The sequence below is a fragment of the Trachurus japonicus genome, chromosome 17 (genome assembly GCF_045865225.1).
Source record: "Trachurus japonicus isolate A0001 chromosome 17, Traja_1.0".
NCBI lineage: Eukaryota > Metazoa > Chordata > Actinopteri > Carangiformes > Carangidae > Trachurus > Trachurus japonicus.
Genome location: NC_140923.1, coordinates 9749107 through 9762450, shown reverse-complemented (window position 1 = coordinate 9762450; position 13344 = coordinate 9749107). Strand labels below are relative to the sequence as shown.

The 13344-nt window shown below is 47.2% G+C and overlaps 1 protein-coding gene across 1 annotated transcript; it reads left to right on the top strand.

Moving 5' to 3' along the window:
* The first annotated feature begins 1793 nt into the window (after positions 1 to 1793).
* LOC146970105 (uncharacterized) lies at positions 1794 to 5502 on the top strand. Its single transcript, XM_085804618.1, has 4 exons — positions 1794 to 1823; positions 2134 to 2331; positions 2521 to 3136; positions 3863 to 5502. Exons 1-4 carry the CDS (start codon positions 1794 to 1796, stop codon positions 5440 to 5442), a joined length of 2424 nt encoding a protein of 807 aa, XP_085660744.1. The 3' UTR covers positions 5443 to 5502.
* Positions 5503 to 13344: the final 7842 nt, after the last annotated feature.

Sequence of the window (13344 nt, the reverse complement as noted above, 5' to 3'; positions counted from 1 at the left end):
GGGTGAGTAAATGATCGTATTTTATGCTAGAAATAAGGTCCAGGTTGTAAAAAACGGAAATTATCCGTACAGAATATGAGTACTTTTGCCACCTCTGCTAAAAAGAGACAGACAGCTCTTCTGATGGGTTTATTTTTTCTGTGCCGGTGTTGCAGCAGGAACATTACTCCATTTTCACACAAATGTTAAATTTCACACTGAGCTGATGAGGAAAAGGGAAGAGCAGCTGTTTATGCGGAACAAAACAGGACAGCACTACAGAGCTTTTTGAAATCCTGGCTTCAACCCTGTTGGCAGGACGAGTTGGAAAAATGTTGTTCTGAAATAATACTCAAAATTATGGACAAACACACACACTAACTTGGCTTTAATTTGCGAACTTAATTTTAGAAAAAGAAGCTCAGAGAAACTTCAACTCACGAAAGAACAAAACTGTTGCAATAATGTTTTTGTTCCCGTTAAAATGGTAATCAGCTGTTTGCACAAATATGAATACAACTCGAGAGATGAGAGTGATAAGAGGAGGACAAACGCACACACAGCAATCTCATGAACGCAGCCTAAAATCTATTTCCTCCCTAAATCCCTGCGTCTCATTCTGCTCCACAAGTTGTCGGCATCTCTCTTTCCGCCCCGAAGCCCTGAATCTGCCGACGAGGCAGCGAGGTGAGGAGGAGGAGGAGGAGGAAGAGGAGTGAGAGGCCGAGGTGTCTCTGAAGATCCCCTCTTCTCTTCTCTTCTCTTCTCTTCTCTTCTCTGCAGGAGACTCAAACCCTGTGACGGTGTGAAGCCTGACGCTGCCGATACCTTCACTAACACTCACCAGACGCCATAGTTGTGTTCGAAATTGCCCCACGGTCGTAGTGCACTAGTGTGTTCGCCATTTTGTAGTGTTGTCCGAATTCTCCGTGGCTGAAGTGGACGACAAAACACCCACAATGCACTGCAAAATTGAGTGAACAAGCGATGTACACTACTTTCTACTCCCGTATCCCACAATGCAATGCGGTCGTGTTTTGTCAGAGAACAAGAGCAAGCTAATTAGCATGTTAGCTAGGATTTCTTTAGGTTATTTACCAATAAACTCCTCAGACCTTCGCTCCGTTTGCCTCGCCTGAGCAGCAGGAGTTGGGCAGCAGCATCCCAACAATAACAGGCAGCATTAAATCAATCTAATAAAGAAACTGTAGTAGAATATATAGTAAATACGATCTTACGAGGTTAGCTAATAGCCACAGCTCACAGTCGGGACACAGTGTCAGTAGTCGACCAAACCAAACTTCCAATATTTCAACACGTCTCGCGTGATCTGTGTGTCTCCGTCTCTTCCGGGTTAGAGCAACGCCGGCGTCTGGTCTGTTGACTGCCGCTTCTGTCCCGGACCGTGTCCAACGTTTGTTTTCCGTTTCCCAGTGTGCTCGTCTTTTTGTTTTATTTGTGTTGTTCTGCTGTTACCGTGCCTCTCCAGCTCATTGTGCATCTCTACAGCTCCGCTCGCACTCATCTGTTTCCCTCATCCATGGACTATTAGCTACGTTAGCCAGCTAGCTAACCGCTGGCTAAACCCTACCACTGGATACATCTGTCCCCCGGCTCTGAGTGTGCGACCGCTCGCTCTGGTCTCGGGTGAGTACGCTTGTGTGTTTGTGGTGGTGATTGTGCCAACCCGGACTGACCCGCTGCGTCCCTCACCAACAACCTCACCCCAGCTGTCTGGCTTCCCAGCCGGCGTTCTCGGGGGGGAGCCTCCACTCCCCGCCAGCTCGTCAGCCGTAGCCTAGCTGTGTGCCGACATGGCACAGTGGGGCTTGCCGGCCACGCGGGTACGGTCTGGGGCAACCAACGCCACTCACTCCACCAACGTCAACACCCGGTCCACTGCTGCCTCCACACATCTCACTGCCCACCACTTTTTAACTAATCAGCTGCTAGCCTCTGCTAATATGCTACCCGGACTACTCTCAGCTGCTCTCACGTCTTATCTCCTCCTTGGACTATCACTCCTCCGCTCCCCCATCCATCTCCCTCGCTCTGCTGAACTGTCGATCCCTCTCCAACAAATCACCTGTTATATCTGAACTACTACTGGACAATAACATTGACTTGCTTCTCCTCTGTGAAACATGGCAACAGCCCCTGGACTTCTACGCTCTCAACCAAGCCACTCCCCCCAACTACAGCTACATCGCCAAACCCCGCCTCTCCGGGCGAGGGGGAGGCGTTGCCGCTCTTCATAAACAATCCCTACCCATCACTGAACTGAACCTCAACCTCCCATCTATCGCATCCTTTGAGTACCTCGCCTTCTCCCTCCCCAATTCTATTACCTCAGTTCTCATTTACCGTCCCCCAAAGCCACACCCATCTTTTCTCTCTGAACTCTCGTAACTCCTCACCATTGTATCCTCTCTCTCCTCCCGCCTCCTACTCACCGGTGACTTCAACATCCACATCGACCAGCCCAAAGCCCCACTGACGTCCGAATTCCTCTCTCTCCTCGACTGTTTCCATCTCACCCAGCACATCAATTTCCCCACCCATACCAAAGGCCACACCCTGGACCTAATCTGCTCCTCCTTCCTACCCATATCCAACCCCCATCCTCTTCCCTTCCCACTATCTGACCACCTCTGTATCCTCTTCTCTGCCCCTCTACCCTCGCCTCACAATCCCAAAAAACGCACCATCTCCTACCGCAACATCAAGGCAGTTAACCCACTCATGCTCTCCCAGCTCATATCCTCTGCCTTTCCCCCTGGCTCCGTCCCCTCCTCCCCTGACGACTACGCCATCATGCTCAACACCATCCTTTCTGACTCCCTGGACTCCCTTGCCCCCTGGAAAACTTCCTCCGTCTCATTCACCAACTCCGCACCCTGGTACACCCCGGAACTCCGCATCATGAAACAAACTGGCCGCCAACTTGAACGTCTCTACAAACGAACTCACCTCACTGTCCACGCTGAAGCCTTCAAACAACACATCTCCTCCTACCGCGACGCTCTCCACGCTGCCAAATCCGCCCACTTCTCATCCGTCATCAACAGCACCAACCGGAACCCCCGCATCCTGTTCTCCACCGTCAACAAACTGCTCCAGCCACCGGCCACCAACCCACCCTCCTCCCCTGACCTCTGTAACTGTTGCTGCCTTCATGTGCTATGGTACAGATGGTATTTTCCACTTGTGACCTGGTATTTACCAGTGCGTTGTGTTCATGTGCTGTTGTTGTTGTACAGAGAAAATAAAGATGGTCATGGACACACAGATTCAGACTTGTTACTTGGGTAAAATCATAGATATACACGTGCGACATCTACATGTATGGGGTAAAACAATCTTGGATTGCCTAGTTCATCTCTTACAGCAAGAAGATGAATTTTCAAAACTCAAACGGTAAATATTAATATTCATGGAGATTTAGCACTGGCTATTTGGCTAGCTTTTTAAAAGCGTTTTTTACTGTACATGCAGGCATACATAAAGTGAATAGCTGCTAACTGTTTTCTAAAGGCTTGCCTTGCTTACCATTAACGAATCTTGCGATGCTCGCCGCCATGTTGAAAAGGTCAAAGGTTATTCTCATCTCGGCAACTCGGGCATCAAAAAATTCTACGAGTTGCCCAGTGGAAAATACCACATGAGATGGTGTTCATGTGCACTTTTCAAGTCGTCTTTTGGTATTTACCATAATTACCATAGCACATGAAGGCAGCATCTTTCCTCCTCGCCTTCAACAACAAAGTCTCCCAAATCAACAGCTCCCTGACTGCCTCCATCAGTAACTCTTCCTCCCCCACCTCCCCTCCCCCACTACCCCCGCCCCCCCTCCCTGACCTCCCCCCCTTCCCTCCTCTCACTGCTTTCTCCCCTGTCAACTCCTCCCACATCCTGGACGTCATCACCGCATCCAAGACAACCACCTGCTCTCTGGACCCCCTTCCAACGACCCTAACCAAGGCTTGCCTCCCTGTCCTCCTCCCTCACCTCACCACCCTCTTCAACCAGTCTCTATCCCTTGGTCACTTCCCCACTGTCTACAAACTCGCCTCCATCACTCCCATCCTCAAAAAGCCCACCCTGGACCCAGCCAACCTCTCTAACTACCGCCCCATCTCCAACCTCCCGTTCCTCTCCAAAACCCTGGAACGCATCGTCGCCGCCCAACTCCACACCCATCTCCAGTCCAACTACCTCTATGAACCCCTCCAGTCTGGATTCCGCCCACTCCACAGCACCGAAACCGCCCTTGTCAAAGTCACCAACGATCTCCTCACCTCTGCAGACTCGGGTGCCCTCAACATCCTGTTACTACTAGACCTTAGCGCAGCCTTTGACACTGTGAACCACTCCATCCTCCTTCAAAGGCTGCGCCAACAGGGTGTTGAGGGCACTGCACTCGACTGCCTGACCTCCTACCTCACCAACAGACAACAGTTCGTCTCCCTCTCCGGCCACACATCCACCCTCTCCCCGGTCACGCAGGGCGTCCCCCAAGGCTCAGTCCTCGGCCCCCTCCTCTTCATCTGCTACCTCTTCCCCCTTGGTCACATCATCTGCAATCTCAACCTGGACTATCACTGCTACGCCAACGACACCCAGATCTATATCAGCACCAAATCCTCCCAGAACCCTCCCCTCACCCACATCGAAACCTGCATCTCCACAATACAAACATGGCTGACTCACAACTTCCTCAAACTCAACAGTGATAAAACAGAGCTCCTCCTCATGGGCACCAAATCCACCCTCAGCAAAACCGGACCCATCTCCCTCACCATCGTCACCTCGACCATCACTCCCTCCCCCCTGGCACGCAACCTTGGCGTCATCCTGGACCCCACCCTCTCCTTCGATCACCATGTCAGCTCCGTCGTCAAGACCTCCTACTTCCACCTCCGCCGCATCGCCAAAATCCGACACTGCCTCTCTCCCCCTGCTGCCGAATCCCTCATCCACGCCTTCATCTCCTCCCGCCTCGACTACTGCAACTCCCTCCTCACCGGCATCACCTCCCATTCCCTCCATAGACTTCAACTGGTCCAGAACTCTGCTGCCCGCCTCCTCACCCACACCCGGTCCCGTGAACACATCACTCCCGTCCTCCACTCTCTCCACTGGCTCCCCATCAAACAGCGCATCAACTTCAAGATACTCCTCCTCACCTTCAAAGCCCTCCACCACCTGGCCCCCCCCTACCTGTCTGACCTCCTCATTCCCCACCACCCCTCCACCCGTGCCCTCCGATCCTCCTCCACTCTCTCCCTGACAACACCCATATCTAAACTCAAATCCTTCGGCGACAGAGCCTTCTCCCGTACTGCACCCCGACTCTGGAACTCTCTCCCCCCATCTGTCCGCGACTCACCCTCACTCCCCACATTCAAGTCCCGGTTAAAAACATACCTCTTCTCCCAAGCCTACGACCTCCCCTACCCATAGCCGGTCTCTCCATCACCTCGCTCATTAATGTGTCACTGAGTACTGTCTCTCCCTCGTCTCCCCCTGTATGTCTCTACCCTGTTTCTTTTGTGTCTTCGTAAGCGTCTTTGGGTTTTTGAAAAGCGCTATATAAATTAAATGAATTATTATTATTATTAACAGTTTATTGTCCGAGAAAAACAACCACGCAGAATCACATCCTCAAATGTTCCCGCAAGTGTCCGGTTGTTCTTACTGTATTTTTATGTGTCCGGTTTGTTTACATGATTCTTGACGCGTCTGCTTCCGTCACAGCAACACCTGGCGCATCTGCTGATGCAACCACGTTCAGAAAATTACCGTGTACCGCTCATTACCGCTCATGTGTTGTAGGGTTGTATATCTCCACCACTGAGGCCGATTCGATACGCATCTCGATACGCTGCCACCGATACGATACATTAACGATACACTGAAGCTCCCGTCGATACGATGCGATACGATTCACTCCTGTTCACGATGCGATGCAATTCAAATGCGATTTGATAACGATATGACTTAATTACAAAGAGATTCGGTTCGATATGATGTTTGATACAGTTGTGATATGAGAGTTTCTTCCCACATCAAGTTTATTACCTCAATACCATTCTGCTTTACTCTCTGTATCAATTTGAGGGATGTAGCCTATATTTGGTTAATTTTTACAGGGCAAACCAATAAATCATATTTGAAAGGTATAGTCTAGAGGAAATAAATGGTAGAAATGAAATCCAGCTTAATCATATGGGCTAATCTTGTGTGGTGGCACCTCTGCAGTTTGGTCTTTTGCTATATTATAATAATAAATTAACTTTATTTATATAGCACCTTTAAAAACACAAGTTTACAAAGTGCTTCACAAAACAACATAAAAGAGACAAGTCACAGATGTTTTGTTGTGCACAGGACATTTCTGGGTGAAGAGTCTGTGTTTTCTCTCCAGCCAGTGACAGAGCTCAGTTGTGTAGGTCCGTGCAGCAGAGTAGAGGAGAGCTATTAAACTGTACTAGCCCTGCTAGCTGTCCGGATGCTAACCGCTACCGCTAACTAGCGGTTAGCATCCGCGGCTACCACCGCTTCCCAGCTCACTACAACCAGAACATCTACCACGGCCCTGCTCCTAGTTCCTAGTTACAGCCGGTGATGCCCGAGTATTGACCCGCCGCTTCACTCTGTTTACTTTTCTTGGCGGCTCTGACTACAGCTGCTGCTGCTGCTGCTGCTGCCTGTCAGAGCAGGGGCAGGAGCAGGGCAGGAGGCTGCGCACGGGGCACGGCTTTCACGATGGTGCGTTCAGGTTGCCTCGGAAAATGAAATGATCGATTTAACCATGGAATTTACCGATGTAGAAGGCTAGAAGAGATGCATCGCAAATTCAACCATAAATTATGTCCGATGTAGCCTGAATCTACCGGTGCAGTCGCATCGCACACGTTTATATCGGACCACCGATATGAATCGGTGAATCTCCACATCCCTAATGTGTTGGGATTAGCTAGGCTACTTCCTGTTCCCACCGTGTCTCCTCTTCCTTCCACACCTGGTAATCATCTTGTTCATCCACAGTGGACGTCCTCTCTGTCTTTATTTCTTCCTGGTTTCCCACATCCACCTGTCGCAGTCTTGACCTCCTCCCATGACCTTTTCACTACTCTGCAGCCAATTGAATCCCCTTCCTCCTGCTTCCTCCTCATTATCTCCCTCAAGGACATGGCCAGAGTCTGGACGCGGCAGCAGCAGCAGCAGCAGCAACAACAGCAGCAGCTACAGCAGCAGCAGCAGCAACAGCATCAGCATCAGCAGCATGTTGCGGCAGCGGCAGCAGCAGCAGCAACAGCATCAGCAACAGCATCAGCAGCAGCAGCATCAACAGCGGCAGCAGCAGCAGCAGCAGCAGCAACAGCGGCAGCATCAGCAGGATCAGCATCAGCAGGATCAGCATCAGCAGCAGCATCAGCAGCAGCATCAACAGCGGCGGCAGCAGCAGCAGCAGCAGCAACAGCGGCAGCATCAGCAGGATCAGCATCAGCAGGATCAGCATCAGCAGCAGCATCAGCAGCAGCATCAACAGCGGCGGCAGCAGCAGGAGGAGGAGAAGCTGTGACATTTTGAAGGCTCTAAGCCAGGGGTGTTCACTAACTGTAAACATATTAATTATGTATTAAAAAAGTTTTAAAAAATTCAAAGTTCTCTTTATTTATAGGCTATCATGCTATTATTTTACTGATCCGGCCCACTTGAGATCAAATTGTGCTGTTTGTGGCCCCTGAACTAAAATTAGTTTGACACCCCTGCTCTAAGCCGATCTGTCGCCCTTTCACTGTCTCCTGTTTTTTGTTTCAAGCACCTGACTTGGATTTCAGCCGTGCATATACACTGTCTATTGTGGAGCGACAATAGCCTCGGGGGGGGGGGGTTTGCTTTCCAGTTTCTTTTGTCCTGGTGGAGTGGACAGCAGCTTAGCCTGTGTTCAGCATTCAGCATTTCCCATGCAGCCAGAGAGTGAGCAGATATTAGCTCGGCCTTATCAGCAGGAGCCACAAAGGGCCGAGTTGGAGCGGATGCAAAAGGAGGAGGGATGGGGGGCGGTGGGGGGGGGGGTGATGGTCCCCTTGGGGAGGAGGGATGGGGGGGGGGTGATGGACAGAGCCTGATACTCTGGGCTGTGGGGCGTCTAAATCCGTCTGTGACATCCACACTGTGTTCTTTATGATTCAGAGGGGAAGAAGTCTCCAAGTGGTCGTCGTCGTCGTCGGACAATGAAGCCGATGGACGCAAGCCAAGGTCACGGGATCTGATTGGCCGGGAAAGATCAAAGGGTTTGGCTCAAACTCCATTTATTCTGCGTAAGACCCTGACTAATACTCATAGTACACTGTAAAAACTCAACATCTTTCCAAGAATATTTGTCTTATTTCTTGTCCAAATGTCTCATTTATAGTCAAAACTAATCTCTTTCCACTTAAAATAAGACTCATCACCTAAAAATTAACTTGTTTTTAGATCATTTTCACTTAAATTCACAATAAATAGAAAAATCTGCCAGTGAAAGTAAGTTTTTTGTGCTTGTAATAAGGAAGAAAAACTTGCTCCACTATCAGATTTTTTTTACTTATTCCAAGTGAAAATCTGCTTGAAAGAAGTAAAAAGTGTCTAAAAACAAGCTACTTTTAATATGATGTGTCTTATTTTAAGTAGAATGAGATTTGTTTTGACTAGAAATGACATTTTGACTAGAAATAAGACAAATATTCTTGCTAAGATACTTGAGTTTTTGCAGTGTAATGCTGCATTAGCATCAAAACAAAGAAGGCTAAATAAAAAACGATAATACATACGTAGTCTAAGAAAAAAAAAGGAAAAGTTAGCGGGAGGGGCCCACTTTAGTATTCTTTAAGGGGGCCCAGAATTCCTAGCAACGACCCTGGTGTTTATTATAATATAATTTGTCCCACCCATGTTTCATTGTGTATATTTCAGCTTTTTGTAAATAAATGCTGTTGTCTATATATTTTTTGTTTGCGGCTGACTGCATGTCTCTGGTTCCAGTTCACTCTGGGCTTGTACATTTGAACATCACCTGCTCACATTGATGCAAACAGCGACAACACAGTCAGTAGATGTTCTCTGTCCATGTTCTATTAAATATTCAACTGTCAGGAGTTTGTTTTCCTTCACAAACTGACTAACAGCTGTGTTTCATTCACTTCTCCTCAGTTGCCTTCTTAGAGAATCTATAAAACGTATTCTGATGATAAATTTCCCTTCACCCACTGATACTGCCCCCTGTCCACCCACCCACAGTGAAGACCATCACAGCTCTGACTGTACATTGTGTGCACTGACAACCGTGCTCTCAGCTGGTGTTTGTGAGGAGAACATCCAACCTGCTGGTGGTCTGTGCACTGCAAAAACTCAAAATCTTTCCAAGAATATTTGTCTTATTTCTTGTAAAAATGTCTCATTTCTAGTCAAAACTAATTTCTATAAGACTCATCACCTAAAAATTAACTTGTTTTTAGATCATTTTCACTTGTTTCAAACTAATTGTCACTTGAAATAAGCAGAAAAATCTGCCAGTGAAAGCAATTTTTTTGTGTTTGTAATAAGAAAGAAAAACGTGCTCCACTATCAGATTGTTCAACTTATTTCAAGTGAAAATCTGCTTGAAAGAAGTAAAAAGTGTCTAAAAACAAGCTGCTTTTTATGTGATGAGTCTTATTTGAAGTAGAATGAGATTGTTTTGACTAGAAATGAGACATTTTAACTAGAAATAAGACAAATATTCTTGGAAAGATTTTCAGTTTTTGCAGTGTGGTCTGAAGCGGATCAACGTGGGGCTCCCGACATGGAAAAAAAGTCTCTGAACCAGACATCTGCAGGAGGCTCCACGGAGCGTCTCTTCTGCTGCTTCTCCGCCCTGAGCTCCTGCACAGATCTGAGCTCCACATGTTATTTCACACATGTCTGCTTCCCTGAGTGCTGCTGTGACGGGCGGTGCAGCCGCTGCCGTGCACGCTGGAGGAAGTCGGCAGCGGCGGATTTGACTCGGGCTTTTCTGTTCAGGGGATCTTAAACCTTGTTGGAGGGCAAAGGCCCCTGAAATGCATCTGCAGGCAGCATGAGAGATATCTAATACATTTCTTATGCCATTCTCTAAAAGCAACAATCTCTCTGTGGATCTGATGCCCCAGCAGTCAAAATGTGATATCAGAGACCGAGGAGGGGGGGGCGGAGGAGAAAATGCTGCAGGTTTCTCAGTCCAACATAAAAGGTATTTAATACATCAGAATAAAAGAAACTCTTTTTCCCTCTGCCAAACACTTTGCATTTACTTTCTTACGCTGGGATATCACTGATAAAAGAATCCATTATCAAGGTTTAACCCAGACCAGACATCCAAGATTTCATCAGACTCATTTCCAAAGGGATACAGCTGCTTTTTCTTGGGCTTTCACACAGAAAAATGTAACTTTGTGCTTTGCTTCAGTGTGAATCTGGTCTTAAGATTTTACAGATTGGTGGTTCAGAGCTCACACGAAAGATAATAAAGCTGAAACACACACAGAAATCTAACATGCACTCTTCCTACACACAATGCAACTCCACAACTGACGGATCAGGAGGTAAGTGGTGTGTTATGCTATTGCAGTTAATGGTGCCTTGAGCCACTTGCACATATATAGAGTAGAGTAGAGTAGAGAATACTTTATTCATCCCGAGGAGGGAAATTCATATTAGTGTAGTAGCTCACACGACAATGACACAAAAAAGAAAGAAAGATGGAGCAGGGTCGCCGGATGGAGCAGGGCCGCCGGATGGAGCAGGAACCGCCGGGTGGAGCAGGAACCGCCGAATGGAGCAGGGCCGCCGGGTGGAGCAGGAACCGCTGGGAACCGCCGGATGGAGCAGGAACCGCCGAATGGAGCAGGGCCGCCGGGTGGAGCAGGAACCGCTGGGAACCGCCGGATGGAGCAGGAACCGCCGGGTGGAGCAGGGCCGCCGGGTGGAGCAGGACCGATGGTGAAGAGGCAGCTGGGTGGATCAGGATCATTGGTGGAGGGGCCAAATCATTTTGCTTATCTGCCCCACTACTATATTCCTCCATCTTGCAGCAAGGAGAGAGGAGCCGTCCACCACCGCTGCTTTCCTGGTCAGTCAAGGTGCCATGAAGTGGATGATCCAGGCCGTCCAGAATTGCCTCCTCCTTCTTCAGTGCTCTAGTGCCTCAGGATGTTTAGTCTGTATCCTAGCAACAACTTCATGGAGAACTTCAGATGGAACTTAAGCAGTTGCCATTAGGTGGGATGTACACAAGTGTTGTTATGATTCGAAAAAATAAAATAAATGTCTACTTTCTGAGTCTTCACCAATATCTCCAGCTCTTCATCACTCTTGTTGGGCAGAGAGTTGATATTTCCAATGATGACTGACCTCAGAAAGGACTGATAGGACATCTCCACCTCCAAGCCTTTAACTTTGCACCAGCAGCAGCACAACAACCACCACAAAAGCACCTCTTCAGATCATCTGAGGACAGGATGGTGGTGTCCTCCAGATCTGTCCATTTTCAATGAAAGAAGCTCATCTCTGAAGAATCTCTTCTCCCCAGAGAAGCATCCATCAGTAGATAACAAAAAACACAACAAAAATAAAGCAAATGTTGAGTAAAAACTCAAAAACTCAGAGCTACCAGACTTTGCTGCTCCCAGTTGAAGCGCATGTTCCGGAATCATAATAAGCATAATGAGTGACATTTGATGTAAAACCTTTTAAGGCCTCTGTACTGAAGAGTTTGCTGAGCTCCAGAAAAGTTTTAATTAAACGTATGCGATGACGTGATGGTGGCGACGATGCTTCTATGCTTCCATGGTGTGAAAACTGTCCGTGTGAAACATCTGCAGGTAACACTGGGATCTCATCAACACCTCCAGGTGTGTCGAGCAGTTTTCCCTTAACATGACATATTCAGCATGATACTGTGAAGTATTAGTCACATCTGGAGCACCTCTGTCTTTTAGCGTGTTGAACTGTGTTTTCTAACTCTGCTGGGCCTTAAAGAGACAGTTTAGTTTGGGTTATTTGACATGCATGGGGTCACGTGTCAGCAGTGTGTTACCTATACCTACAGTAGGTCTGGCGTTAATCAACAAAAGCCCAGCTCCGCTCTGTTTTGACAGGAAGCTAAAGCATTGAAAACTACGGTGGCCCTGAGAGCTCAACACGCCCGCAACTTATAAGAAAACACATGGAAAAGAAACAAAGGAAGTGAAAATTCAGACAACAACTCAATCAGTTTGACAAAGGGATGTCACGGTTACAGATTTTCTTGGTATGATTATTGTCAGAGAAATAATCACGGTATTATGATTATCACGATTATTATGCTTTAATTAATTTCCCAACACTATGAATGTGTAAATTCAAATGTATTCAAAATATAATTACATCATTGACACAGAATATTTAAGTTTATTTTAACCTTCTTTTTTTTTAATTACAAGTGACACTCAGTGTTACGTTAGATAAATGGACCAGTATCTGTGCATTTACCTTTACTTGGGCGCACATCTGTTGATATGGTTCCAACATAATCTTTTTTGGAAAGTGACGGTATTTAGGAATCTTTATGATAAATTAATTGTGGCGTTTAATACCACGATTAATTGTGAAAACAAGTAATTGTGACATCCCTAGTTTGACAACAAACACTGTGCAAAATCTCAAAACAACACAAAGTCTGTGTTTCAGGGACACAAATCAGTGATGGCCTGTGGGGCCACACTGGAGACATTGTGAAGACGGCAACCTGTAAGTGGAGTTTGACAAATGAGGTTTGGTTTGTTTTGTTAATATAAGTTAATACGTGATTGATCTGATTGATTGAATAGCACCGTTAGCTTAGCATTTGTCTTTAGCTGGGTCCTTCAAGTTTTTGTGTCCCCAGAAACACTTCTGTTTTGTTGTGAGGCTTTGCACAGTGTTTATTGTCAAATTGATGAAGTTCTTCTGAACTTGTAGCACCTTTGTGTCTTTGCAGGTGTTTTCTTGAGTTGCAGTGGGTTCAGCTCTCACAGCCACTATAATAAATAATAATTAATTAAAATATGCATATTGGATTGTTTTGTTGGTCTCTGACTGAACCCCACACCAAATAACCCCTGACTATCCCTCGCAGGCTTCTCAAAGGTACACAACATGAGGTGACCGAAGAATCCACCAGTCTGAGGTTGCAAGTTGAAGAAAAGAAGTAAAACAAAGTGGAGCTGACTGACTTTGTTCCTTTACCTTAACCAACCCTGATCAGTCTGTGGATTTGGTTTTAATCTGCCTCTTCGGGGTGAAACGGTGACTCTCTCTCTCTCCTTCACCATTTGGGGA